At 44.7% G+C, this 27,353-nt stretch overlaps 11 protein-coding genes across 11 annotated transcripts; 5 read left to right on the top strand and 6 right to left on the bottom strand.

Annotated features, from left to right (window-relative positions):
* Positions 1–180: 180 nt before the first annotated feature.
* On the bottom strand, positions 181–2,741 carry EAE97_003127 (uncharacterized protein; the record flags this gene model as incomplete). Its single annotated transcript, XM_038873639.1, has 5 exons — positions 181–1,685; positions 1,736–1,870; positions 1,922–2,041; positions 2,090–2,221; positions 2,360–2,741. The coding sequence occupies 5 exons, from the start codon at positions 2,739–2,741 to the stop codon at positions 181–183; spliced, it is 2,274 nt and encodes a 757-aa protein (XP_038735502.1).
* Positions 2,742–4,160: 1,419 nt separating this feature from the next.
* On the bottom strand, positions 4,161–5,798 carry EAE97_003128 (uncharacterized protein; the record flags this gene model as incomplete). Its single annotated transcript, XM_038873640.1, has 1 exon — positions 4,161–5,798. One exon carries the CDS (start codon positions 5,796–5,798, stop codon positions 4,161–4,163), a length of 1,638 nt encoding a protein of 545 aa, XP_038735503.1.
* A 1,875-nt stretch (positions 5,799–7,673) lies between these two features.
* EAE97_003129 (uncharacterized protein) lies at positions 7,674–10,926 on the top strand (the record flags this gene model as incomplete). Its single annotated transcript, XM_038873641.1, has 2 exons — positions 7,674–9,398; positions 9,457–10,926. The coding sequence occupies 2 exons, from the start codon at positions 7,674–7,676 to the stop codon at positions 10,924–10,926; spliced, it is 3,195 nt and encodes a 1,064-aa protein (XP_038735504.1).
* Positions 10,927–11,438: 512 nt separating this feature from the next.
* EAE97_003130 (uncharacterized protein) lies at positions 11,439–12,235 on the top strand (the record flags this gene model as incomplete). The annotated part of the gene is made up of 3 exons (XM_038873642.1): positions 11,439–11,486; positions 11,651–11,719; positions 12,074–12,235. The coding sequence occupies 3 exons, from the start codon at positions 11,439–11,441 to the stop codon at positions 12,233–12,235; spliced, it is 279 nt and encodes a 92-aa protein (XP_038735505.1).
* A 447-nt stretch (positions 12,236–12,682) lies between these two features.
* On the bottom strand, positions 12,683–13,363 carry EAE97_003131 (uncharacterized protein; the record flags this gene model as incomplete). The annotated part of the gene is made up of 1 exon (XM_038873643.1): positions 12,683–13,363. The coding sequence occupies one exon, from the start codon at positions 13,361–13,363 to the stop codon at positions 12,683–12,685; it is 681 nt and encodes a 226-aa protein (XP_038735506.1).
* Positions 13,364–13,652: 289 nt separating this feature from the next.
* On the top strand, positions 13,653–17,092 carry EAE97_003132 (uncharacterized protein). The gene is made up of 2 exons (XM_038873644.1): positions 13,653–16,470; positions 16,530–17,092. Exons 1-2 carry the CDS (start codon positions 13,908–13,910, stop codon positions 16,655–16,657), a joined length of 2,691 nt encoding a protein of 896 aa, XP_038735507.1. The 5' UTR covers positions 13,653–13,907; the 3' UTR covers positions 16,658–17,092.
* A 163-nt stretch (positions 17,093–17,255) lies between these two features.
* On the bottom strand, positions 17,256–18,320 carry EAE97_003133 (uncharacterized protein; the record flags this gene model as incomplete). Its single annotated transcript, XM_038873645.1, has 1 exon — positions 17,256–18,320. The coding sequence occupies one exon, from the start codon at positions 18,318–18,320 to the stop codon at positions 17,256–17,258; it is 1,065 nt and encodes a 354-aa protein (XP_038735508.1).
* A 727-nt stretch (positions 18,321–19,047) lies between these two features.
* On the bottom strand, positions 19,048–19,782 carry EAE97_003134 (uncharacterized protein; the record flags this gene model as incomplete). Its single annotated transcript, XM_038873646.1, has 3 exons — positions 19,048–19,456; positions 19,509–19,656; positions 19,710–19,782. 3 exons carry the CDS (start codon positions 19,780–19,782, stop codon positions 19,048–19,050), a joined length of 630 nt encoding a protein of 209 aa, XP_038735509.1.
* A 238-nt stretch (positions 19,783–20,020) lies between these two features.
* EAE97_003135 (uncharacterized protein) lies at positions 20,021–21,536 on the top strand (the record flags this gene model as incomplete). The annotated part of the gene is made up of 3 exons (XM_038873647.1): positions 20,021–20,047; positions 20,105–20,292; positions 20,343–21,536. The coding sequence occupies 3 exons, from the start codon at positions 20,021–20,023 to the stop codon at positions 21,280–21,282; spliced, it is 1,155 nt and encodes a 384-aa protein (XP_038735510.1). The 3' UTR covers positions 21,283–21,536.
* Positions 21,537–21,782: 246 nt separating this feature from the next.
* EAE97_003136 (uncharacterized protein) lies at positions 21,783–22,256 on the top strand (the record flags this gene model as incomplete). The annotated part of the gene is made up of 1 exon (XM_038873648.1): positions 21,783–22,256. One exon carries the CDS (start codon positions 21,783–21,785, stop codon positions 22,254–22,256), a length of 474 nt encoding a protein of 157 aa, XP_038735511.1.
* Positions 22,257–24,050: 1,794 nt separating this feature from the next.
* Positions 24,051–26,517, bottom strand: EAE97_003137 (uncharacterized protein; the record flags this gene model as incomplete). The annotated part of the gene is made up of 3 exons (XM_038873649.1): positions 24,051–24,359; positions 24,409–25,108; positions 25,163–26,517. 3 exons carry the CDS (start codon positions 26,515–26,517, stop codon positions 24,051–24,053), a joined length of 2,364 nt encoding a protein of 787 aa, XP_038735512.1.
* Positions 26,518–27,353: the final 836 nt, after the last annotated feature.

Here is a 27,353-nt window from a genome sequence, read left to right on the forward strand (position 1 = left end):
GATGAAGATTAGGATGAAGACAGTCGGAATAGTAATGATCTCTTCTTCTTATCATTTATCATTTATCTTCCACTCAGCTATGTATTCACCTCGACAGCATCTCAGATACACCCATCTAAACCTTTCCATCCCCTGTCACCCCCCTCCTCAACCATTTATCTGACAAGAAATTCCACCATCCTACGAAAACTCGCGAATACTATCCTCAAGCACCCCCTGTAGATTTAGTCCCGCGTCCCCATCATCCGACTCTTTCCACTCTCCAGGACCATTCTCTTCCTTTGCCTGACGATAACTCATGACTAATTCTCCACCTCCTTTTAGCAAATCCTCAAAGAGCGTGCGTCTCATAAGCGCCATTTCTCTCCCTCGATTCTTCAACAGCTCACTCACAAGCACCAGGGCATTTTCCCGATCAAGACGTGCCATTTCCGCTGCTTGCGCGTGAGGCTGTACGGGTTCCGGTTCGGGGCTTTGAAGCTCGAGACCTAACGATCCGGGAGATCCGCTTTTTGAGTTTGATGAAGGTGTATTAGTTGCAAGGGCGGGCCTGTATTCGAGGAGTGGTTTACCGGTGAGCATTTCGACGAGAGGTTGGAAGACGGTTACGTCTTGCATCATATCGCTAATGCACTGTGCGCTATCTGGATATCTAGCCATGAGAGCGAATACAAACCATCCTTCGCTTCTGACAATTGGCCATTTAGTTTGGGAGACCATGAAGCTTAAGGGCCGTCCGATGTCAGGATGGCGAAGTAGAAATTTTCTTCGAGTCTCGTTTAGTTCTTCAGCCGGTCGACCTTTGTAGGCTGTGAAGACTCGGCATACAGCTGTAATTAGACGGGAGATCTCCATTTTGATTGGTTCTACATCTGTTCGATCGAACAAGCCAATTAGGAGAGAAATGTTTGAACGTTCGTAAGCTGGTGAATCCTTATCTGTCGAGAGGCGTGCACAGACTCGTTCGACGTTTTCCATGGAACCATTGACAAGCTGTCGACTAAGAGATATGGATGATAATTGAATTGGTTGTAGGATGTCAAGAAGCCAAAGTCTAGGAAGCACTTCGAAGGTACCGGAGCTTCCTAATACTTCCTTGTTTCTCAAAGGCAGCGCCAAGTTTTTGAGAAATCCAAGTGCAGCATGGAGTAATTGCGAATCGTTAACGTTCTTGAGTATAGATATGAGGGGTAGATGAACTCGAGCCGTGTGTACAAACAATCCACAAGCTTCGTCATTACGTGCAAGGTTACCTAACATAATACAAGCACAGACTTGTAATTGTATCTGTTCGCTTGATAACCATCGGCGTAGCGAAGAAGAAAATGGAGATATAACTGGGCATGCATCTTTGAATTCAGGTAGGGCCGAGATATCAGACAGGGCCGAATTCAAGTTGATGCGCATTTGCGACAATAGCTTTGCATCGTCCTCGTGTGTTGTTGAGGGGCCGATTGATGGATGAGAATCGAATCGCGTATACGAATCGACAAGAACAGCTAGAGCGGTATCGAGCGCCTGGGGAGTTTTGACCAATGTTCTCTGGAATTTTTCGTGTCCCAGGTACGCCACAGCAGTGTTAACAAGAGCGATATAATCATCCATGTCCACTGGATTTTCTCGGTCTGAAGCCAGTTTCAATAGAACCATGGGCGTATCATCTGGTGCCGTATCTGGCTCGGAAGCTTTGCGCAAATTAGTCTCAATATTGACTGATATTAAACATGACACTTACGTTGTTGTATAAGCAGATCGAGTAGTTTACATACGTATCCAAGGAAATGTACGCTATCTTTGAATCTAGGACTTGCAATCAGTGTAATGAGTTCTTTGCTTAAAAATGCACTAGACGCATGTTGTTGAGCAGGAACTGGAAGAAGTTAGTAGTTAACTATTAATCCGAAACTTAGATTGTACTAACCATAATCCACGCAAACATTATAGAGAACTGGTATTGCAAAAGCGAGTAAATTGGTATCTGACAATTGAGAAATGATCAAGGGTATACAATTTGACGCTACCACACGAGCCCTGTTTTCATCTATCTCGTTGTCAGTATGATAGAATAGTGTGGGGATGTCTAGCTTACCTGTATCCGCACAAGAATTCCCCACCAAACGCAATATTTGAAGTTTGAGAGCATGACGTAAAGTATGTGTACTTAATAACTCAAGAAAGAAATTCAATGTACCGGAGTCTCCGAGAGGTACTCGCCATTTTGCTATTCCAAAGTTAGAACAATGTCAGATTACTGAGTGCACAATTCAAGAATGGGCCATCACATCCTAATAGCCACTTGACCACGTGACACCGAAACTCAAGTAATAGACATATATTTGCAAATCAGAAGGTGACTCACGATCTCTACTTCCATCCGCCAGCTTTTCTGCAGCTTCATTGATTGACGTCGAATCTTGCCACCATAATTGCGCCAAGGTGCCCAGTACCGCCTTTAATCTTTCCGTCCTTCTCTCTCTATCCTCTATGTCCACCACCTCTTCGGCATCATCATCCATATCCATATCTTCTGCACTTACAGATTCCTCCAACTTGAAGATATCTGCAATGGATGATGTCATCTCTTTCTGTTCTGCCTCAGTCAAACACTTTTGTTTCTCTTTGCCACCTTCAAACGATGCCGGAGGAGCGCTCGTATTTGAGTCTCCATTCTCCAGATTCATTAGATCAACAGATCCCGTCTCATTACCAGATTGCGGGCTAGTGTTTACTCTGTCCACCATGATTGCAATCCTACAGACTTGCGAATGCAGCTATAGGGGCTTAAGCCTTTGGTTATGTAGAGCCAAGGAATACTGCGCCACAAACTCGTTTGCAATCTGATATGAATAAAGAGGAACGAGTGATGCAGCGCACGAGATACAAGGTTGCGAATGTAAAGTCCTAGTCTGTATTTTTCGATTTGTGTTCCGATAGGTTTGAAAATGGTGAAATAATGTTTCAAAAGGTACTAGCGGGAAAAAAGTGGGTGTTGACAAGGAAGATGATAGATACTTTATTTTAACGTATGAGTTTGAGGGATATAATAGTATTTCTGTAAGACTTGGATTGGTAATCTAGAATCAAACACGACAAACTTATGAGATATTCCGAGATGAAAACTTGCGAAATCCAGATCGTCTTCACCTGTGATGAGGAGAACTCTAAGAAAAAGGAGATGAATCGGTGCATGGCTGACATGGAGTGACATTCACTAGCTCCATCTGATTGGTGGACCCAACCGGATTATCCCCGGAAAATACGAAGTATACACATAGTATCCATGACTGACTGATATTTGTAACAGGCACACCCATCTATGCATCTATTTCCAACTCTCAGTGGTTAACGATACTAGCTGACTTAATCTCTACCAATACTACATACATTCCCAAACTATATACCTACACGACACAACTTTCCATGATCAGACAAGTTTCTAAAGCCATATATTCATTCAAGGCTTTTTCCATCGAGTAGCATTATCGTGTCTCTTTCTCAATGTCCGTCCATACCTAATTAGTAAGTATCTAACGTCCGTATCGGTAGAAATTATTACCGTTTGTCAGCAAGGTGATTCGATATGCATCCCAAAGATGGCTTGGAGGGGGCTTTGGGGATATGTTGACGCGTATTGACCGCTGCAAAGTTGATCCGAATGCAGCAGCTTATGAGTGACAATTATACGAGGCGGGCTGAGAAAAAGGGCACTGGATTGACATGTAGGGATCATTTGAGAATATTAGAATATTCTAAAAGGCATTAAATTCATTGGTCAGATATCCAGTAGACATCAATGTGGTAAATGCTCGCTAAAAATTCTCCTTGCTATACCCAACAATTTCCCTTCGTCAAACACCAAAACACGTTTCGGTCGCGAGAATATAATGCTTTGGGTAGCTAGATGTCCTTGCTTGGACAACCTTTCTAGCATGCTACACTGTGCTTTCCTTAATTATCTTGGACATGCTTGATGCTCCTCATGCGAATACTGAAAGAGTTAGATGTAAGAAGTGAAGAGAACATGCTAGTTTACAAAGAGGTCCACAGAGAAGTATGAAACGATAAGATGGCGAGGAGGCTGCAAAGAATTTTTATCGTACAATCTTTTGTCACGACACCAACTAGATCCCACAAAATGGTGGATATCGAGGAATCAGACTTTAAACTCGGGGTACCTCGTAACCAATACCAAGGCCAATAGGATCAGAAGCCCTCGATTTCTTGTTTGAATGGCCAGAGGAATAATGACCATCACGTTTTCTCTTCTCAACTACCGGTTTAGTGACAGTTCCCCAGATCTTGGACTGCAAAAGTTCACTCTTTGCTGTAACAGGATTTGGAGTATTGGTTCTAGAAGGTGCAACCTCAAAAGATTCACGAGGATTAGCGCGTAGCATTTCATTTGCACTTTGAGCAGCTCGGCTTTCTTGGATTTCCTCATGGCCCACACTCCCACGTCCGCGCCCTTCGAATCTAGAGCTATTAAACTCCTCAATATCCTCAGCTGAAATGGTACTATCGCGACTTTCGCGTCGACGTTCGCGAGGTGGGAGTTTCGGGGTGCGGTTGGCGTAAGCTAACCTAGATGCACTGTGTGGCATGAATTGTGCAGAAGGAAGAAGTGTTGATTGCGCAGTGCCTGGACGCGCCGAAGGAGGTGTGTTAGGCAACGAAGAGAGGGATTGAACACCACGATTATGTCTATTGACTGGGGTGTGTGGGCCAGCACGCTGGCTGATGAGAGGAGTGGACGGTGCACTATTGTTTTCATGGTGAGCGGCAGCCAAGAGAGCGGCAAATCCAGGTTCTTGGCCATGTTCGCGAGATTCAGCCATCGAGCGACCGGTCATGGGAGTCTGATGTGGCGTTCGACGGTACTGTTGTGGAGTAGCTGGGTAACTGTTATGTGATGGCTTCGGCGTAGCAACATGAAAGAAACCCCCAGGGCTGCGCATAATATTGATGTGCTCTCGATTCTCGCGAATACGTTGAGTAAGACGATCATTTGTCTCATTAGCGGCCTCCAATTGGTCGTCCTTTGCCTCTATTACTTTCTTCGCTCTCTCGAGACGACGTTTGATGGTTTTGTTCTCTGTTTCCAGGCTCTTACAAATGGCCTTGAGCCTTGAAACATACTCTGGACTGGGTGCATGGGGTTCACTTCTCCCCGGATATGTAAGTTTTAAAACCTGGACTTCTCGGCGCGTCAATTCATGTTCCGCCTCCAAATGCTTAATAGCCTCCTCGGACTCTAGAGCCAGAAGCGTGTTTTGCAATTTGCAATGTGCTTGTTCCATACGAGATTCTCGAATTGCGTTCTCCAACTTGCTGTTGTCGGAAATCAGCATCTTGATCATTTCTGTCTTTTCTTCTGTAGACGCGTCCGTAATCTCTTGAGCAGTCGGTAGTCGGGTGATGTTGGGAAAAGAAGCTGCCTTGATTCCATTTGAGTCTGTGGCACGCGGAGATCCGAGATCAGATGGCGAAGTTGTTGCGATTCTCTGATTTGGGAGCGATTGATGAATATTTGATATCTGAGACGATGGTGGAGGGGTCGTTGATGATGAAATATGTCGACCGAATGACGAACTTTGCGTCAACATATCTTTTACTGCTAAGGAGTCATCGCACTCAGATTCTCTAAATTCACCTTGCGAATTGCCGGCTAACAAGAGGGATGTTGAAGGTAAGCGACTTGGACCTTCATCTTGAGATGAGGCCAGACTTTGAGTGAGTTGGACGGCAGTAGAAACATCGGGTGGAGTCGACGCATCGTCGAATGAGCTAGTGGAAGCCATTGGTTTTAGTTTTGTGTACTTCGTAGAGGGGATTATGTTGTATGTCTTATGGAAATATTAGCAAATATGAGCACATGTAAGACTGATAACGTATTACAATTTCCCAATTCTGTGCGGAGCCCAGGGACAATGGAATTGATTTGCGAGCTTGCTTAGGCTTGCGCGATCGCTGGTAATATCTTTAGGGAATCGCAGATGTATGAGTAGTGTTGGAAATCAAACGCGCCCAGGTTGAGGAAATGTGAAGCCGGAAGGGATTTTGTTTTGCGATCGACTTGTAGGCGACTTGTTTGCGATGGCTACAAGACTAATTGCGATACAACTTACGCTGATATGCTAAGGGAGCAAATGCGATTGAAGGGTAAGTGAGAATAGAAGTAAGAGGTTATTCTCGCGATTGTAGTATGCATGTATGTAGGTATGTATGTGTATATGGTAATGAGATAGATTTGTTCATATGATGTGTTGTTGTAAGCTAGAGTGATAAGAGAGGGTTGGAGGTGGGACAGTTATTTTGCTTTGCGATGGTTTGCAGAAAATGACTGGGGTTAGCTTCTGTTGCTAAGGTGATTGATAGTCATGGTTGGTCATGTGGGGAAGTGAAGTTTGAGATGGAAGCTGAAAGGTAGAAGGCTGAGGATGAGGATGAGGATGAGGATGAGGATGAGGATGAGGATGAGGATGAGGCTACACTAAGCCTATCTGAAGCTAGTTCGATGTGAGAGGAGATTGATGAAAGAAGGCTGACACTGACTATCTCCCTGTTTACCCAGCTGTACATGCAGGTGTAGCTAGAAAGTCAAATAGAAAGTGCTGTTATGTAAATCGGAGAAAACAGTTATTGATCTACTCAAGTACTAGGTAGCATGTCACTACCTACATAGGTATATATGAAGACAATCAAACACCAAGATACTAAACTAATAAATGAGAAGAAAAAAACATATGAGTTTCGTTTCTCATTGCTTTTTCGTTGCTATTATTGTGTAGCACTGTGTGATAGCTATTATCTTCTTGCCTATCCTAGATATCTCATGTACCTATCATGTACCTATTTATGTACAGAGTAACTATCATTCATATGCCTATCTACCTAGTATCCTTGGCTTTGCCCAAGCTCGGACAGCTGGACCCATTTGAGTATTATTTGGTGTATTATTATGAACTATATGAACCATCAGGCCTTCCTTCATAAGCTCAACTTGTAATAATCCTGTCTCAAGTTTCAACCCGACTCAAGCCATGCAAGTCTTACAATGTATGTAGCACTATCAGTCAAACCTACATCACCCATCACCCATCACCCATCACCCATCACACTACCTAGTACCTCAGCCTACCTAGTACTTACTACCTACTAATCATCTCCCAATCCCATAATCCGAGCGCACCCCCCCCCCCCCCACCTCAGACCATCAGTTCTCCTAATCATTGATAATAACCCACAAGGTAATAAATAAATTACCAACTATTCTCCGGAGAACTGAGCTTCTATGGCGATTGGGAAATGAGATTTCAATAAGAGATCCGCTTTGTAAAAGCAGCTCTTGACACGGTCACTCAATTTATTATCTGTTGATCGGGAGAAGGAGAGAGAACCTTTAGAAGTCTCTTTTCTTCTCGCTGATACTAGGTACAATACAATACAATACAATACAATACAATACAATTCGTGCCGTCAGAAGCTTAAGGTAGTTTATCCATCGCTTTCCCCTTTCCTTTTCTGCCGCCTTTGCGTACCTTGCATTTGTTTATAGGGGAAACCTGTTTGTTTACTTCGAGCGTCATCTTCGGATTTTTACGAATTCACATAGCTCCGGCAAGGTATGATTGTTAATTGAATATACTATTACTTTCACGAGTACATTCACAATCATGGACAACACTCCAGTCAACAAACCAAGGCCATCTGGTCTTCCTAGACCTTCACGTCTCCCTCGACCTTCAGCCTCGAGGGAAAACTTGCGACAGCAACAGCAACCTTCCCGGCCTTCGAGTACTATAAGCAATCCACGTTTGCGAAACACAACGTCGAGAGATCAACTATCTGCACCAACATCCTCGAGACAACGTATCACAGCCCCTGCTGCCAGTCATCTACACCCGCGGCCAATACAGCCCAAGACAAGCTATAGTTCTTTCCGAAAGCCTCCAACAATTGAACAAGAACAGTTTCGGCCAACTTCAAGTGAGGATGAGGATGTGAAGGAACACAGATTCTCTCCAGTAATAAGCGATGATGAAGAGCTGTTGAGTGGGAGCTCGTCTTCTCGACCTTCCCTATCTGAACGAACGATGGAAACACTACAGCATATTCCCCCATCACCAGCTGTTCGGAGGAGGCAATCGAACTTTTTCAATCCCTCGGCTACTCCACGTTCTGTGTCTCGCGCAAGCTCATCCTCCAGACCTGGATCCAGTTATCAAAATGATGGGTTTATGAGACCACCATCTCGCCGCTCTGCCAGCTCAAGGCCAACATCGAGTGCAGATTCTGCTCAATCAAATACTGATTTCAGGTCATCTTCGGGCACCTTCCGACCTCCACCCACGAATTATCAAGCTTCTACACCGATGAAACGACCAAGTCCCGCAAAGACACTCAAGACGCCAACGGTTCGAAGTAGCTTCAGTCCTGGAAGCATAGCACAGCTCCCATCCCCCGGTAATGCTTTACAAAGATCTCCAAGTCCGGTAAAGCCAGAGAGACTGCCTACAATAAAATCTGGTAGCAAGACATTCAGTGCCCGATCAGTAAAGGAGCGTGCCTCTGTAACTGGTCTGTTTCGCAAACCATCAATGCCTCTAATGGACCAATCATTTGAGGCGGACAGCATTGGTTTTGACCCAAGGAAGAGGTCAATGAATTTCAGGGATATTCCTTCTCAGTCTGTTATATCGGCGCCCAGTGAAGATGTTACAGAGAAACGCACTGCCATTGACAATATCAGTCCTATTGATAGAAAGAGATCAATGAACTTCAAGAGCATTCCTCATAGACCTGTGACATCAGCTCCCAGTGGGTCTGCTTCAACCGACAAAGCAGAAGAACCAGCTGCGCCAAAATCATCTTCATCTCTCAGGGACCAGATTGCGAAAGCCAAAGCAGCAAAGCGAGCTGCAGCAACCGCAAGTGCCGCGAGTAATCACGACGAAGTACCTGTAGTTCCTACGGCGACTTTTGATTTCGGTCTTTCGGACGACCCCTTTAATCAACGTATTGATCCAAACGCCAGTAAAGGCCTCCTCCGCAAACGAATTTCTGCTGCACGGACCGATGGTCGCCTTAATATCGCTGCCATGGGCCTCAAGGAAATGCCTGAGGAGGTCATGTCTATGTACAACCTTGATGCACTTGGTGATCAGGGTGGATCGTGGGCTGAAGCTGTCGATTTGACCAGATTTGTTGCCGCTGACAATGAGTTTGAAAATCTTGGTGACAACATCTTTCCGGATATCGACCCACGTGAAGCCATGGAAGATGATGAATACGAAGGCAACATTTTTGGTGGCCTTGAGATATTGGATTTGCATGGCAATCTGTTGAAAGAGATCCCTCTGGGTCTACGTAGACTTGAGAACCTGACATCTTTGAATCTGGTAAGTTGGCTAGTCAAAATTTGACGCATCAGAATAATCAATTGCTAATTTTCAGTAGTCAAACAATAAATTAGGTAATGAGTGCCTCCCAATCGTTACGCAGATCAATTCTTTGCGGGAACTCAAAATAGCCAACAATGGTCTCTGTGGGACTTTAAGTCCAGATATAGAGTGTTTAAAAAATCTCGAAGTTCTAGAGTTACAACATAACGCTCTTGATACATTTCCGGACACGCTATCACAATTAGATCGATTGAGAATTCTGAATATCACCGAGAACAGATTTCAATCATTGCCTTTTGATATTCTTAGCCATCTACCTCTCATTGAGCTCATAGCTGTCAAGAACGGCCTCGTTGGTATTCTCGTGACAGGAGACGTGAAAAGCCTTCCACAACTTCAAGTTCTGGATGTCACGAGTAATGCAATTACTGCTCTGTGCGAATCAGAGCTCGAACTACCTTCGCTTCACCAACTGAGCTGTTCCTCAAACCGCATTGCAACTTTTCCAGATTTGGCTTCCTGGGTATCTTTACGAACGCTTACAGCCGAGGATAACAATCTTTCCGAGCTGCCAGTTGGATTCGTCGACCTTGTCAAGATCAAAAATGTCAATTTTAGCGGCAATAACATTAAAGTTCTGGATGACAGAATCGGTCGAATGGAAAGTCTTGACGTCTTTCGAATAAGTGGAAATCCACTCAGAGAAAGAAAGTTCTCAGCAATGTCAACTGAAGACCTAAAAAATGCTTTACGAGCTCGAATTACACCAACAGAGCAAGAGAAAGACGGGTTCTTGTCTGAGCCAAGTACCCCAAGCATCTCCAGTCGACCTTCGTCTTCTCATTGGCCCGTTAAAGATGGAGGGATTCTCGATCGATCTAGCACGACTTCTCACTCCCTCAATCCAGTGATAGCTGCAGAAGTGGCTGCACGGGATACAATCAGAGTTTTGCACTTGCAACACAACCAATTCAAAGAGATACCCAGCTCTATTGCTTTCTTTGCATCTACTCTCACCTCCTTGAGTATCGCTCACAATGAATTGACGAGCGACACGTTTCTAAAGGATGACTTAGACCTATCTGCGTTGAAGGAGTTGAACCTTAGCTCCAACACTTTCAACTCTCTACAACCACTCATACAGCATCTGAAAGCTCCTAACTTAGAGAAACTCGATATCAGTTTCAATCGTCTAACTTCGTTGCCTGTTCTGAAGCCTCATTTCCCTAGCCTGATATTCCTCATGGCATCGAACAATACGATCCGCGAATTGCTGCCGGAAGCAGTTCAGGGCTTGAGACACTTGGACTGCAGCAGCAATGAAATAAATAGTTTAAACTCGCGGATTGGGCTTATGGGTGGACCAGATGGGTTGCAGACTTTGAATGTCAGTGGAAATCGATTCCGTGTGCCAAAATACACGATATTAGAGAAAGGGACAGAGGCTACACTGGCATGGTTGAGAGACAGGATACCCTCTGCGGGTATGCCTTCAGAGGAAACTAGTCCGACAGATGTGGATTAGAATGTGATCTATTGTATTAACTTGAACTATCAATGTACTTAAACGGGCGTTGAATGATACTGAGTGGGAGGAGTAATAATTCCCTTGTGGATGGGGAATTGGTTATCATATATCGTATAGTTTTGTAATCAAGATTGTCCTATGGACTATATGTAATATTTCAAATCCTTTCAAATAACCTAATCATCCCAAAATCATGTTCATGGCCTATACATCTGAAAAGCAACCTCCGAGAAAGATAATAAAAAAGGGGAAAGGATTCTCGAGAAGCGACACGTGACACCGTCGAATTTTGGGCTCTAATCCAATCGCGACCGACTGACGAACTCCAGCTGTCCTCAAATCAACCCAATCCCGAGAAGAAAGCAAAACCACAACTTTCCTTACGAACCACACTCCTTTGCCCACCTTTGAGAAACTGCCAACTCATACACGCATCACACACACCGAAACCCTAACCTTATAAAACACAACAACCCCGAACCTGAGCAATCGCACACGGAATCGCAAAGATGACGCGCGCACAGCAAACTATCTCTATTGGCTTACTCGTCACTTCGGTATGTTTTCTGCCTCTGATTTTGTGAATTGGTCATCATGTGTTGGGATTATTCTGTGCAAATTTGCAAACACACAGGAGGATGTTACGGCAGATTCGGGGGGCGAGATTGGAATTGGAAAGAGAAATGGACGAATGATTACTGATTCGAGGGATTTTACTTAGTTATACCTGGCAGTTTACTTGGAGTTAATACCTCTTCCTGGAAAGGTTTCTGAGGAGGTTATTCCTGTGGTACGTTATGTTTGTGTTATTATCTTTTCTACACCCTTCACCTCTCCTCTCTTCTCTTCTTTCCCTTGATGAGCACGCACCGAGGCAAAGGATATGGCTACTTGTACCATAACCGTACCATCTCTTCCCGCTCACGATGCCGAACTTCCTCTTCCTGAGAACTGGGAGAAAGTTCCTCTCTCCCCTCTCATAGGTGATTGGACATACGAGTCCTTTCCCTTCCCTCCGCCCGCTTCTCCCTCCTCGACTTTGTTTTCCCGTCGTGATGGCTCGATCAAATCGATAGCCACAATATCGATCGTCGCCCACATCAAGAATATCATCGCTGACTTGGTATTGTTCTTGCGCAAATAGTTGCCATTCTGGGTGTTGGTTTCGTTCGGAGCGTATCTTTTGGGGAAGTTGGGCTATGGCGTTTTTACGTTTAACGATGTGCCAAAGGCGCATGCCGAATTGATGGAGGAGATTGAGTTGGCGAGGAAGGATCTCAGAACGAAAGGTGTCGATGTCGATTAGATGGTGAAGGATGACGTATTTCAGGCAAGGAGAGGTAGCGCGAATGGATATTGAGTGTCATATTGACAGCGGGTCGGAGTCGGAAGGTTCGATGGAAGGAATAAATTTGTCGCATAATTGAAGGGATATTCTTGACATTGGCGTGCTATTCGTTAAGGTGCCGAGGGATGAGTGAAGAGTGTGTTCTACAAGACCAATCCGTGATTGAGCAGATCTATCTACAGTATGATACAAAGACACAAATGAGATCTACCGCATTCCCTTATGCCTCTACGCCGTGAGCGCCCGGTTCTTAACATTTTGCACTCCAGATAAGCATCTCTAGGTGCTTCGGGTGTACCGATATTCTCCTGGTACTTCTTGCTCTTGTTCTTCTATTTGATACCATCTAAGTCGCGGAAAAGATTTGTCTCCGTTCCACCCCGCCTCCCCTTCTTGAAATATCCATTACCCCGTCGTGCGTTCTCTTTGATGCTTTTCCTTCAACCTCTTTTCCTGCGCCATGAAAGCTCTTATGCCAACCGGCACTCCCTCGAATAAATTGTCGGTATCCCCTCCTATATCCCAATTTCCCTCACTCCCACCACCATCATCATCCATACTCGTAGCCGCCTGTGCCAAAATCCCCGTACTTTCTTTCCTCTTTTCTTTCTTCAGCGCTCTATCCGCATCTTTCTTAGCAGCAGCCCATTCCTCTATTTCATCTCGATAGCGATCCCAAACACAATTCACACACCCACTCATACAACAATTATCTGGTTCTTCTGGGCGCTGCGGGACGAGCACTCCTGCTATACGCTGACTTTTGCGCAGGATCTCGGAGCGCCGTTCTAAAGGGGAGGATAGACGAGAGGAGAAAAGAATCGCAGGTTCGGGGTCTGCGGCGGGTTCTGTAGGGGAAGAAGATGAGGTTATAGGCGTATTTGAGGGAGAGGCAGTAGTGGGGGGCGCGGAGGATATTTCTGGCGAAGACGAGGAGAGGAGTAAGGAATAGTAGTCGCCTACAGGGTGGGCTTGGTGGGCTGGTTTATTAGATGTAGATTCATGGCGCGGAAATGAGGGGAGCTGGCGGATTGAGGATGGGAGTTTGAGGCGTTGTGATAGTCGGAGTAGGGTTCTTTGTTCCATGTTGTGTAGTTTGGCTGCTGTATTGAGAAATATACTCTGTAGAGTAATTTAAAGGATTTATGTTATCATAAAATCATTAGAGAGGCAGTTGGATTTCCAAATGGTTGGTGAATCCTACGTAGGTGAAGAATCGGCGGCGGGCGCATTATTTATTTTTCGGGGATTGAAGCTTCGGAAAGTTTTCGAGGAACGTCATCGCTGGTGAATTGGAATGGTCAGCATCCGTAGTAGTATTGAAACTTCACTCCACATTCAAACAGCAACATTCGTTCCAGGTCCAAAATTGTAATTGTATTCAATTATGACTATGAGTGCCTCCCAGAACTGTTATAGCTTGAAAAGATGATAAAGATTTATTAATGTTACCATTTCTGTTTAGTCATGATTGTAGTGAAGTGGTAACTTTATATTTCTAGTTGTCTCGCGAAATTCCTCCGTCGCGTCCTCCCAATACGCGATCCAAAATTAAAGTAAACATTGCTTTACAACAACGCATGTTGTTCCAATTGAAACGGCAATGGGATAGCGCAAGACACCCGCGGATATGGCAGATAATACCCCCTCACGTCGTTCGAAGACTCCAATTCCCACCGCGAATGTCCCACCAACCCCGAGTCGCATTCCCGTCCCTTCACAATCATCGCGTTATCCCTCATTTGCCTCTCCAACGAAGGCAAGCTTAGCACGTCACAATCCGCAGATACTCGGCAGAGCCACTTCTACAGGACCGGAAGTTGGCAGATCTCCGAGTAAAGGGAGAGTACAGAATACTTTTGATAGAGCGCTGGGAAATACACCGCAACGAGAAAGAGGAAGGAGTGTTACTACTGGTGCAGAACGACCGATTTCAGGATCAGCCAGAGATGGTGCAATTACTCGGACACCTACGAGAGCTCGATCGATTGGAGGTGGAATGGCATCGAAACCGAGGAGAATGTCAAGCTCCCCTGCCAAACGACCAATCGCTACCGAAACTCCAAGGAGCAATTTCAAGCCCGCGGCAGAATTTGAGAATATTCAGGGAATTGCGAATCCATTCAAAAAGACGGGGTTAAGAAGGTCGCCCGTACCGGGGCAAAGTAGCCAGCCTACTGTAGAACCGCAAGAACAATCGCAAGAGGATTTCAATCCTTTCAAGAAAACCGGGCTAAGGAGATCACCACCTGCTGCAGTGCCAGCTTTAGGAACAACTGTGCCTCAAATGTCTATTGAAATGGATGAATCTGTCTCTACCACTCCAAAAGATTCAGCGCCTTTATATGCCTCTACCACTCCAAAGGACCCAGTACCTGTATTTCCTTCAACGACACCCAAAGAACCGACACCTGTATATGCTTCAACTACGCCGAAAGATCCAGTACCCGTTCAAGCTTTAGAGCCTTATCTGAGAGCTCCAGAGGAAGTGGTCATTAGGAGCCGAGGGTCAAGTCAACTTCGTTCTTCTCAAGCTTTTGGGTCTAGAAGTGTTCCGGGTACCCAGGTTGCACAATCATCAGAATCTGCTTTGCCTGCGAGCCCTGCCGAACCCTCTCAAGCTTCAGAAGAAGAAGAGATTGTGCCTGACTCGCACACCGCCGATCAGGTTGTTTCTACGACTCCAAATGATCCTGTACCACCTCAACTACGGACCTTGCAAACAAATGACCCTTTCGTAATTGATGTACCTCAACAACAGGAGCCAGAGGACGAACCTCGAGTTTCTGAGCTTCCAAAGTCCGATGATGTAAATCCGTTGATGAGTGATGACTCTCCCACCGAGCGTAAAGCGCGACAATTATCTATGCCTAGGCCAACACAACGACCACTATTTACATTCTCGGAAAAGACATTTCTATCTCCATCTAAAGCAAGGCAGAAACCCGCAACACCAGAAGAGCCTGACCTGCCACCGACACCCACGCAGCGTGGTATCGCAGACCCAGTTGTCACAACAGCACCAGTTGGAATACACAATAGCCCAAGCAAGACTGCCAGAAGGAACAAGGCACTAGGCGCGAAGATGAAGTCATCTCCATTGAAACCACTTGCAGAACCTCCGCCAGAAGTAGACACATCACAAGAACCACCCGCTAAGAGACGAAAGTCGGCTAGATTTTTGATTCCGCATGATCCACATGCAGCGAAGAGGAAAGTTAGAGATGATCTTCTCAAAGAATTGCAGCAATTGCAAGCCGATGTCAGTTTAGCGAATCAGGAGAATGAAAGGATACGTCTGCACTACGAGTCAAAAAGTACAAAATCGCCAAGATCATCAAACCCTGAGGAGATACTAGATTTACTCTTACGCTCAACTGCAATTGAGAAACAAGACAGGCCAGAAAAAATCAGCGCTTTGAAAGCCACTAATCTTTTTCTGCCATTTGCTGGACGGCGTAAAGCCCGACAAGCAGTTATGCCACCAATTCAGAAGCCTCTTCCATCCCATCTTCCTGTAGCACTTGACGATCCACTTCCGCATTTGCAACTATTCAGCCATCTGACATACACATCGAATATTACTCTCCTTCCAGCTGCGCCCATGTCATCCAACGAATCTGCTACGGAACTCCTGGTACCGACCTTACAACGCCATCAAATCTCCGCATCCCATCCTTCTGGACTTTTCATCGCACGCCTTTCTATGATAGTCGACACCTCTTCTCTAACCATATCCTCCCTTAATGTGGATTCATTGGATCCCAACGCAGAGCCTGAACTCGGACCATTTATCCGGCGACGAGCAAGTGGTGATGGGCCGCACGTAAAAGATATTGGTACAGTGTGCTGGGCGATGGGGAGGTGGACCGAAGTATCCGTAGCGAGAGCAAAGTTTTGGTGTGATGCTGAAAGAGAATTTGGGACAGCAGAAGCTAGGAGGAAAAGTATAGAAAAGCAAGGGAAGAAAAGAAAGAAGAGAAAGGCTATTGAAGATGACGAAGTAGCTGATTGGGAGGGAGAAGAGAGCTCCAGAAAATGGACGAGAAGGGAGTTGTTCCGACAGATGGGCCGGACTAATATTGTTCTTGATGGGGATGATGTCCAGATTCGAGTGGGGTGGAAGATTGGTTTTGACTGGATCGGTGATGTAGAGAGTCATCTAGATCTTGATATAGGCTTGCCAAATAGCTGTAAGTACCAGTCTTCCTGGCATCTCATCGAGGATTTTGTGATACTGACACTCGTGTAGGGCATAAACAAGACGATCGTAAGAGTTTGAGTAAGATCAAAGATATGTTCGGAAAACTGGTCAAGGAAAAGGGGCCACTGGGAGCTCTGAGGATTACTATAGGACTTATCATGGCAGAGTCTTCATGATGGATTAGGAACTGAAATTAATACTATATCTTTGATACCCTACTGATTGATGAGCAATAATATTCGGCTGATAACTTGGAGGGCTATGCGAAAGTCTAGATGTAATGTTCATTGTCAATTTGACAGAGATATTGGAAGATTATCTAGAAAAATTTATTCACTCGAGCCGATGTCATTCACCACTTGAAGATTCTCGGTCGACTACCGAGCTTTTTTTTCCAGCCTACTAGATCGAATTTGATGAGCAGTTGGAAGTAAAGTTCCGTTCCAAGATGGGTGAACATAGTTTACTCGCAGTGAGGGCTTGTACCTGGCAATATGTCTGATTCCGAGTCGTTGAATATTTTTGATGTCACAGCATTCTGGTGTTATAAGTTTTGGGTAATGAAAATTTGAGGTATGCTGAACACTGTGTTTCACTGAATCATAATTTCGAACGTGTACTTGTTCTAATCTACACATACGTTATAAATGAATTCAAGCTCTTCGGGGGTACAGGTTGAATTCGTGTATTGATTTGATCTGAGTTTATGGCTGTCACTTCTCAACCCTGCTTAATCCAGTATAGTAACACTCGCTTCCATATTCAATCACAAACCTAAGAGAAGCCTATGATTTTCCTAGGTTGATATAACTCATCAATGCTCGCTATCTCTTCCTTGGTTAATTCAAAATTAACAGCATCGACCGCCTCTTGAACTCTCTCAATCTTTCCCATCCCAACGATAGGCGCGGTAACATACTCCTTGCTCAAGCTCCAAGCCATGGCCACAATCGCCATACTGACACCTCTCTTCTTCGCAATCTCCTGAATCTTCTCATTAATCTTCAAGTCCGCCTCCGTCAACTCATTCCCCATGAACTTCCCATTCATAGCTTTTCCTCTGTCGCTTTCTGCAGCCTGATCATGAGGCCTGGCTAGATACCCCATCATAATCGGACTCCACGGAATCATACCCATACCAAACTTCTTCAAACTCGGCACCATCTCCCTCTCTTCCTCCCTATAAGCTGCGTTATGCAAGTTTTGCATACTGATGAATTCCGTCCATCCGTTTAGTCGCGCCGTATACTGCATTTCCAACAACTGATGCGCATACATACTTGACGCACCAATGTACCTAACCTTGCCGCTTTCAACCACATCATGCAGGGCCTTCATCGTCTCCTTTATCGGTGTGCGGGGGTCAAATCGATGAATTTGTAGTAGATCAATATAATCCAGATCCAAGCGCTTCAAACTCGCATCTACGCTATCGAAGATATGTTTACGACTCAATCCATACGCATTAACATAACCGTTTGCATCTCTATCCTCAGGTGCCAACTGAAGTACATTTTCCCATCCCTCTTCCTTCCTCTTGCCAACCGGCGCACACAATTTTGTGGCAACAACGATGTTCTCACGAGGGAATGCATACTTCTTGATGGCGGCACCGAGAATCTCTTCGGATGTTCCGTTGCTGTAAACATTTGCGGTATCGAAAAAGTTGATACCGGAATCATAGCAAGCTTTGAGGATAGGGAGAGCCTCGGCTTCTTCAACGGCCCACGTTTTGAAGCTTCCCCGACGATCGCCGAAGGTCATGCAGCCTACGCAGATACGGGAGACTCTAAGGCCAGATTCACCAAGGTTGGTGTATTTCATTAAGTTCTTGGCCATGTTGGAAAAGGAGTAGTTTTGCTTGCTGATATCTTTTGTGCAGTGGATTTAGAATGAAGTACTCTTTTTACATGGAAACTGATGCCTTTATATACACTTATGATACAGGTCAGAGGGCTTGACGTCACCCGGAGTTTAGACTTAAGTCCAGACTTCAACAATCAACAACTCCAGCTGTGTGCAGGCTGGCGGGGTAGGGATTCCCCACGTAATCTCAACTACCGGTAGATACTCAAAAAAACACATTGAAAGATCGTTTTGACGACCAGGTTTATTATGAAGAATAGTCGTTTTAAGCAAACCTTAATTTTAACACATCGTTTTAGCTTGCTTATCCCTCACCACAGCGAATCTCCATTTTCCAGTATATCAAAGAAAAAGACAGGTATAAGTATGGAGTTAGGTTATAATACCTTTAAGGCCGAGATTGAATAGAGTGACAGGATAGCACAACCTTCCATTAACGAGAGAATAAGGGGGTCAGTCCTATTCATTCCGGCAACCAGCAATATACGGCGCCATATACAGAATAAGCATGTGTCCGATAACACCAAACAGCAAATATAATAGTAAGGTTGCCCAGTAAGAGAAGAAACTCGCAGAACATAATTTTCCAGCATAAACTTTGCTCAATTGATTGCACCAAGAATAACGGTGTTTAAACCGAAAGATAATATCATAAATTACGCCACCCGTATAGCGCCTAAGTAAACTCTACGCATTCCATTCAGTCCTTGCCCGCTAAATCAGCGATAGTCCCTAGTTTCTTTCCGACCTGGGTAGCTGCTCCAGCTCTTGCACCGGATGATTTTGCTGCCGGTGCAGCAGGGACCTTGTGGATATTGAATGGGGAGTTCTCTGCTGCGGTATATGCATCAAATGAGAACAGGGAATAGAGGTAGAGTCCGAAAAATGCGATAATATCGTGGAGTAGCCTATCAAAGCTGAATTGTCTTGCCATCGTGGAGCGCGTAGGAGCAGATCCACCCAGTGTTTGTCCTGGGCTGGAGAAGGATGGCTTTGGTGCACCGGCAAGTTTCACAGCATTCTCGATGGCGGTCGTGAGCTTACGAACATCTGCGCCTTGAATAGTTTCGATGACAGCGCCGGATCGAAAGATGAGGAAGGTTGGCATGCTAGTAGAGTTATGAGAACGAGCTCAGTTGAGTATCGAAGGGCCTTGCTTACGCTCTAACTCCATATCGCTGGGCTATGGACTGCTGATTATCTACATTAACTTTCGTAAATGTAACACGATTTGGCTTCGAGTGCTTGGTAGCTAGAGATTCATAGGTTGGGGCGATGGCTTTGCAGGGTCCGCACCAGTCCGCATAAACTGTATGTAATGTCAGTGATATGCATCCATTGCATTGGGGAAAGTCAAATTACAGTCGGAAACAACTATAGTTGATGAGCCTAGCAATTTGCTAAACTGCATGGACGATTCGATATGTACCGCCATTTTTGTTATAATAATATCCTGCAAGTTTTGAAATGTCAAGCAATTGAGTCGTCAGAATGTTTGTCTTGTTGCTTGCTTACAGATGGAGCTTATGAAAGCTTGAAGTGGAGATCTGGTCTGGTCTGGTTCTTTATCGGGCGCATAGACTATCAGATTCTGCCGCTTTATCGGGATAACCTTTGACCGCCTCCATATATATTTTGGAAAGAAATCCAAAGGTTCCAAATTATTTACAAAAATGGGTAGAGGAGAGACCAACGCAAAGGTATGTTTTCTTTGATATCACTAACCAGTCAATGGATACTTACGTATTTGATATTAGAAGCGGAAGCGCCAGGCTGAAGCCAATGCTACTGGGAATGCCAATTCCACGGCCAATGGACAAATGTCTAACGGGAAAGTGACCGCTCCTGATGCGGTTGATACTTCTAAACCTACAGCTGTATTTCAACCCAAGAAAGGTCGAGATTGGACAGTTAGTGTAGCTTTACCGGGAAGTATTATTGCCAAGTACTTTACCTTTGCAAATAACAATGACAAAATCATGCTGACTTTTTCAGCGCCCAAAGCCATGATCTAAAAACATCTATGGCGGGTCATATTGCCCGCGCCCTCGCAGTTTTCTGCGTCGATGAAGTCATTGTTTTTGACGATGGCAATGCTCGTCCTGCGAAGAAGCCTAAGCATCTGGCCACTAAATCCCATAGTTCTCAGCAGAAGCCGCCTCTGGAAGACGAGTACACGGCAAAATCAGATCCCGATCATTTTCTTACCCATCTACTCAGCTTTCTAGAGACACCTCCAAATTTACGAAAGCATCTATTTCCAATGCATGAGAACTTAAGAACGGCAGGCGCGTTGCCTAGTATAGATTTACCACATCACTTGAGGGCAGACGAGTGGTGTATGTATAGGGAGGGCACTACATTACCTGGCGCAGATGAACATGGAACATTTGTGGAAGCAGGATTAAGAATCCCAGTTACAGTGGCGGAGCAGATACCAGCAAACAACAGAGTCACTCTGAAATTTGACGCGGAAGGGGAAAAGGCCGCAAAGGACAAATCTTGTGACACAATCACAGCAGAAGCTGTAAGTCCAGAAGAGCCAAGAGAAGAGGGTGGCTACTATTGGGGATGGAATGTTAGGAGAGCCAAATGTCTAAGCGACGTGTTCACAGAATGTGGATACGATGGAGGTTATGATATGACTATTGCAACCTCCGAGCGAGGCGTTGATGCCCAAGATCTATATGATGATGAGGAACAGAAAGTAGGGAAGTTCAAGCACCTACTAGTCGTATTTGGCGGCGTTGCAGGCCTAGAAGTGGCTGTGAAGAATGATGGAGAACTACAGAAACTGGGTGTTGTAGAGGCAAAGGATGTCTTCGACAGATGGATAAATGTGTGCCCTGGTCAGGGAAGTCGAACTATTAGAACCGAGGAAGCTGTTTGGATAGGCCTAATGGGCCTGAGACGATTAGTTGTCAACAACGAATAAAGAGTAATTCAATACCCAAGGCTCTTATTCACGGCCTCCACTACCGATCTTTGCTATCTTCATTTGCACATTAGGCGGAATTGTAAACATTCCACGCAGAAAATTAGAGAGATCAAAATCTCGAGTCTGCGTCATAGGACCACTCTACTTTTAGACAATCAGACTAGGTAAATGTTGATTGATCTTTGTCTCTCTTTGTCCCATATTTAGAATCTCTTCGACTTGCACGAATGACTTGTGAAGCTTGTTGCCCTGCTTCAACTATTAACAATCTTCATTTATAGAAACTTCGATGCTTTGTCTCAGAGAGAAAAGGGGGATTCTTTTGATAAGGCTTTATGTCTTTGTTAGCACCGTTGCTATATATGACAGCTTTTTCTGGAAACAACATTTTCGATTCCACCGAAGCGAACGTTTCAAAATTATACATATACTTCAAACCCCCGTTTTCTACGAACTATCTCAAACTATAAAACCTGCTCATCACTAAACCTATCACAATGCAGCTCATCAACTACCTCCCAATACTAGCCGTGCTGTCCCCAGCACTAACCCTCCCAGCTCCAGCTGTTATCTCCACAAATCCCAACACCCTCACCCCCATGTGCATCAAGCAACTCGACCCCAAAATGTGTATTCTCAACTGGAATACCAACACCATGGCCGTCAACAACGACCTATCCAACCCCAACAACCTCGTTGCTTACGCCCGCGCAACCGTTTACTCAAACACGTGTACCGTGATTGGAGCCATTAGAAACGGGCTCGTCCAAGATGTCCTCATCGATGCTCAGGGATGGAGCCAATCACTGATTCTCCGAAATGTCTTCGATGAGAAGAGGGGATTCAAGGTTCCTCGCTGGAGCTTCAATGGAAAAGCATACACGGTTGATAATTGCGCTTGTTTCGATGGTCGTTTGTTGGGCGAGCCAAAGGATACACATGTCTGTGAATGTTCATTCGAATGTGCATAGATCTATAGTTTATAAGATGGTTAGTTGAAGAGTAGGGTTTTTTTCTACTCTTGCGTTTTCTTTAGGCTATTGTATTCGGTATCTCTTGTATACTTCATTTCTTTCTTTCTCTAATTTCTTTCTGTACTTCTTTATTCGAGAAGTACACCACACTCATTTGGCTCTTAACTTTATTTTCTTTCTTTTCTTTTTCTCTGTAAATACAAATATCCTCAGTCACTTCAGTCTGTACTCTCATATTGTGACGTTCTCTCGACGAGACTTCAATTGCATCTTTTTCTGTGAAATCTCGTTGATACCTCTTTTCTCCTATTGTTTTTTGATAACTTCCCAATATTCAACCTTCAAAATGTAATAATTATATAAGGACTCACGCGCACTATGCTCAAATAGAGTCAAGATCACATCTACTCTTCTCTAGCAACGACCTCTCGATCTAGTTGTTTTATAATTGTATTCATCATAAAGAATAGCGTACATAGTAAATAGTAATAGTAGCGCTTCCTATAACATTAAGTAAACAAATCATGCCGACACATCTAACACTGAAAGTACAATGCTGCCTCTAGAAATACAACATCCAAGCGAAGCCGAATTCAACCGACCAACATTCACGCTTGAAAATGTTTGAGCATTGTACGAAAAGGAAGAAAGCTCCTCAACATCTGCATCCGGTTGTATTACCCAAGAGCGCAGACTACCGCGATCACTTTTGAGACGATGGATCTGAATTGTAAACTATGAGAATGATCTATCAAACCCCCGCGCCCCTTCCCCCAAAACATCAGTAAACGCCAAAAGTTGCAAAATCCATCTTCCACTCCTCATTCAAAGAACTAGCCATCAAGTAACATGAACAGTTCATCTCCTATAATCCCGAGATAAACCTCCCCCTCCAACTTCCCAATAAAAATAACAAATCAAACGAAAATAAATCGTCATCGAGCCCCTCCCTCGCCAGCATAATCCTTCCGATTCAACCAGAACAGTCAATCGTAACTTCCTTTCTACCCAAGCAGCAATTATATAATTGGCGAGCTGACGCATCGCTACTGCCACAAATAGAACAAGCCACCGCCTTAACATCTCACTCTTTTCTTCCCGCATCCGCACTTTTTTTGCCCTGTGACTCCTCTCCATAGCCGCACATAAAGCGCGACTACAGTGAGAAAGGGTTGTCGAAAAAGAAGAATCCAAGCCGTTGCGCGATCTTGACGTGCCCTAGAAGAGCTCGATCAAGATCGCCGACTAGACTATGATCTTGCATTTCATCCTTCTTACCTGAAAGGTCGAAAGGGAATTCCTAAAAGCTTTATCAGTATGTCACACTAGTAGTTAGTTTATTTAGTTGAAATCAGTATTGTTTTGGGACAGCATAAAAGAGTAATAAATTTGTATTTGCGCGCAATGTAATGTATTCGTGTCATGTTTGTAGAGATCGATAGCGCCTCGTCTGTTTGTCATTGAAGATCCATGGCATTTGACTTTGACTTCGTGTCGATCATCTAGGGTAAGGTCAGTGGTCAGTTGAGACAATCATCAGAACCGGTCCAACTCAAGTCTGCCAAAATAAGGAAAATAAAGGGAAGCAATGAAATCTGCGAAGCTATTTTACAACTCAATGACCTTTCGTGCATTGAACGCCAATTGGGTATCTTGATCGACTTTACCCATACGCCTTGGTAATAAAACAACCACCCCTTTGCACTGCATACTCAGCGACCTGAAAGAATGTCCCGAGAAATGAACTAGGTGTTACACGGCTCTGGGCCTGAACATTACGTGAACTCATAACTACTCATCTTCAATTGGACCAACTATTTGTTCATGTAAGTGGGCAAGGTGGTCTCTTTGAAGCTTGAAGGATTCGTAGTTCCCACCAATGATACATCGAAGAAGACTTTGATTTTGACGAGTTTTAAGGTCAGCGTGTTGCAATGTGTTCATACTCTGCTGCAAAGCAGAATAGGCAGCAGAAAAGCATTCTTGAATTGCGGGAGTGTTTTTTGAACCACCTGAGATATCATTGTCGGATCTGTTTGGGTCGATTATAGAGAATTTCGGGCTATCAAAATCTCTGTAAAGGCCGCGAGGAGCTGTGGACTAGTGGTATATTAGTATCAGGACAGGACTGATCGAGAGGATTACTTACCTTCGGGAAAAGTTTAGGTGGGTTAACAGAAATGGCGGTGGTACGCGTGTTGAATTCGTTGCCATACAAGTCGAGGAATTCCATCAAGATCTCGCCAAGATTATGTTCTGGTATCATAGTTCCACTCTTTACCTGTGGCAAGTTCTGTAGAAGACTTACAACAAGACAAGTAATAGAAAAGCCTCCGATGCCACCATTGACAGGCTCATTAAGACCTCTCATTGCCAATAAATGCTTGATAATGGTAACCAATATGGGCATTGCAGGAAACTGAGCTTTCCACTCTTGAAAAGTCTTGTTTGCGATGAGGCCTGTGTCGTTCTCAAAAGACATATCAACCTTCAGGCCAGTGATGGCATCGACCCATTTAGCCAGTGGCACTTTAGCACTGGTGATCACGTCGATTCTGCCAGTATTAAGACGATCTCTTTCAATATTGCTTTTCACCCGCCAGATATGACTTTTGCTGCTGTATTTAGGCCATCCACCGTCCATGAACTCATCTGACACCATAACAACATCCATGTCAGCGGTAGGCAGATAGAGACCTGCAGGGAAAGAGCCGAAAGGTAGGATATCAGCATCAGGATAATATCTGCGGAAGTTGTTCCTCAAGTCAACAAGCAACTTTTGTCTAATCACTTCTTCAAATTTGCGAGGTTTTACATGATAGTAGAAGTCCATTATTTCTTTATGTAGCCTTGAGAGTAGTATTAGCTCTGAAATATTTTTCGTTGATAGATTTATCACTTACCAAAGTCCCATGTTAGAGGTATCAGAATGGTCTTGAAGCCAAGGAACATCATTCACACCAGGTCCAGCACGCCACTCTTTAAGAAGAGTTCCACTGGACTTGGGAGGTTTACCGGGAATTAGCTTAGTCACAAGTGGTGGAGGCTTGATCACATCGTTGGCGGTACGCTTCCTGCTCCCTAGAGCGGGGTCGGTTGATAGATCCAATGGTTTAGATGCTCGCTGGGGAGTCTGGAAACCATCCATGGGCATGCTATTGATGCTAGTTGATTGAGTAGCGGTATCTTGTGATTGCTGAGGCATGTCAAACTTTCGAATGTTTTCGAGGTGACTGAAAGATTTGGTTGAACTAGGTGCGGATTGCTCGAAAGCTTGAGGCTCGTAATCATCCTCTTCACTATCAATACTTGCGGGCGCATCGAGGTCGAAAGAAATGAAGTCGTCCTGAGCAGCATCGACTTTAGTAGCACCTTCTTGACCAGTTGCGACACGGGCTTTCCTAATAAGTTTGACGACATCCTTCTTCTTTCGGTCAGATTCGCCTGGTGGTGGAAGGGCCGTGTATGGATCAGGATTTGACCATTTTGGAACACTGTCGCCATCTGCAGCCTTTGCGCTGGTTCGAGCCATCTTCTTCTTAGGTTGGCCGTCATTATCGTCATCATCCGACATGTCCATCTCAGCTTCGTCACTATCGGATAAGTCGCCGACATCTCTGTATTTAACATCAGCAGAGGCATCTTCATTCATACCTGGCATGAGTTCAGGAGTAGGCGAGCGTTTTCCTTTCAAGAAAACTCGATCTGCTGCCAGTCTTGGACCACCTCGACCGCGGTAGCCGCCACGTCCTCGATTGTTGTCGCGTCGATCTTTTTCGCGACGACGACGAAGATGATCATCATTTCTATCTCTGTTGCCACCAGAGTTGGTATTGCGACCTTGCCCATGGGATTGAAATCTATCGGAGTTTTCGAAATTGATAGACTGTGGTGCATCGTAACGGAAATCAAAGCTGGGAGCGGGGGGTGGAGCGCGATAACCATCATTCATACGGTAAGGATCTCCAGCTCCAGAAGGACGACGGGGAGGTTGTACACCAGGAGCATAATTTCCGTAGGCCGGTGGAGGAGGATTGTGACCGCCAAATTGGTACATGTCGCGATCGCGGTTTGCAGAGTGGGGAGCATAACTATCGTATTGAGGAGCAGGAGCAGGGCGATAAGAATCACGACCCATGTCGCGACGATTTCTTTCGGGTGTATGATAATTGTTGTTTCTCTCATCTCTATCTCTTTCCCAGAAAGTTCCAGGAGGTCGAGGTGGGAGGCCATTGGGAAGAGGCGGTTGGCGCGACATTCTAAATTAATGTTTTGCAGATAAAATATCAAGGTTGAGGTTGAGGATCGAATTGTTGGATGGAAAAAGTTTCCTGAGAGATGGGCAGGAGCGTCATTGTCTTATTATTATTTTTTGAAGATGAATCGGTTAATTGTTAGCATGGGACAATCCGGCCAATGAGCTGTACGGCAATCTGCCATACTAGATGCGAAGGCGGTGCGGGTTGGTGCGGGGAAAGGGACATCCGTCCCACCGAGTCAGGTAGTCACGTTGTAGCAGCACGTACCAGTGATGAGTAGAAGTAGTGAAACTTGGCTTTCCACAGTACCGGTACGAGTATTACTCGTATTATTGTATTATTGATCGATGCTGCACAACATGTAGGTAAAGATTCAATTATACGACATGGAATCCTTTCTCCAGGGCTACTCTTCTACATTCACATGCATCAGTACAAATCAATACCTCCAGCTTGCTATGATGATTTTGGAGTCTCATTCATTGGCTGCTAGTGACGTGCAGCGGGAGAAAGAGCTACATTCGTGCATTCATGAGGTTGATAATCCATATTGATTGATATTCATACCTAGCCCTTACCGTTACATTGATCATTCATTCACTTGAGAGCTTGTGACATGTGATTGTACTGTACCCCAGATTTTGTGCCGAGTAGAGCGCTTTTCATTCCTTCCATTGTTCAAGTGTAAGTCAAGTCCTCCCTCATCTAATAAATCTCTACTTTACTTCCTTTAAATCTCTTCTCTCTATTGTTCTGTCGTGAATACTACAACTTATCAATATCAATTCATTATTTCCGTTTTGGGAAGTTCTAACGCAGTCCGTTGATCTTTCTC

The sequence above is a fragment of the Botrytis byssoidea genome, assembly GCF_014898295.1.
Source record: "Botrytis byssoidea strain MUCL 94 chromosome Unknown BBYS_005, whole genome shotgun sequence".
In the NCBI taxonomy this organism is placed as follows: Eukaryota; Fungi; Ascomycota; class Leotiomycetes; order Helotiales; family Sclerotiniaceae; genus Botrytis; species Botrytis byssoidea.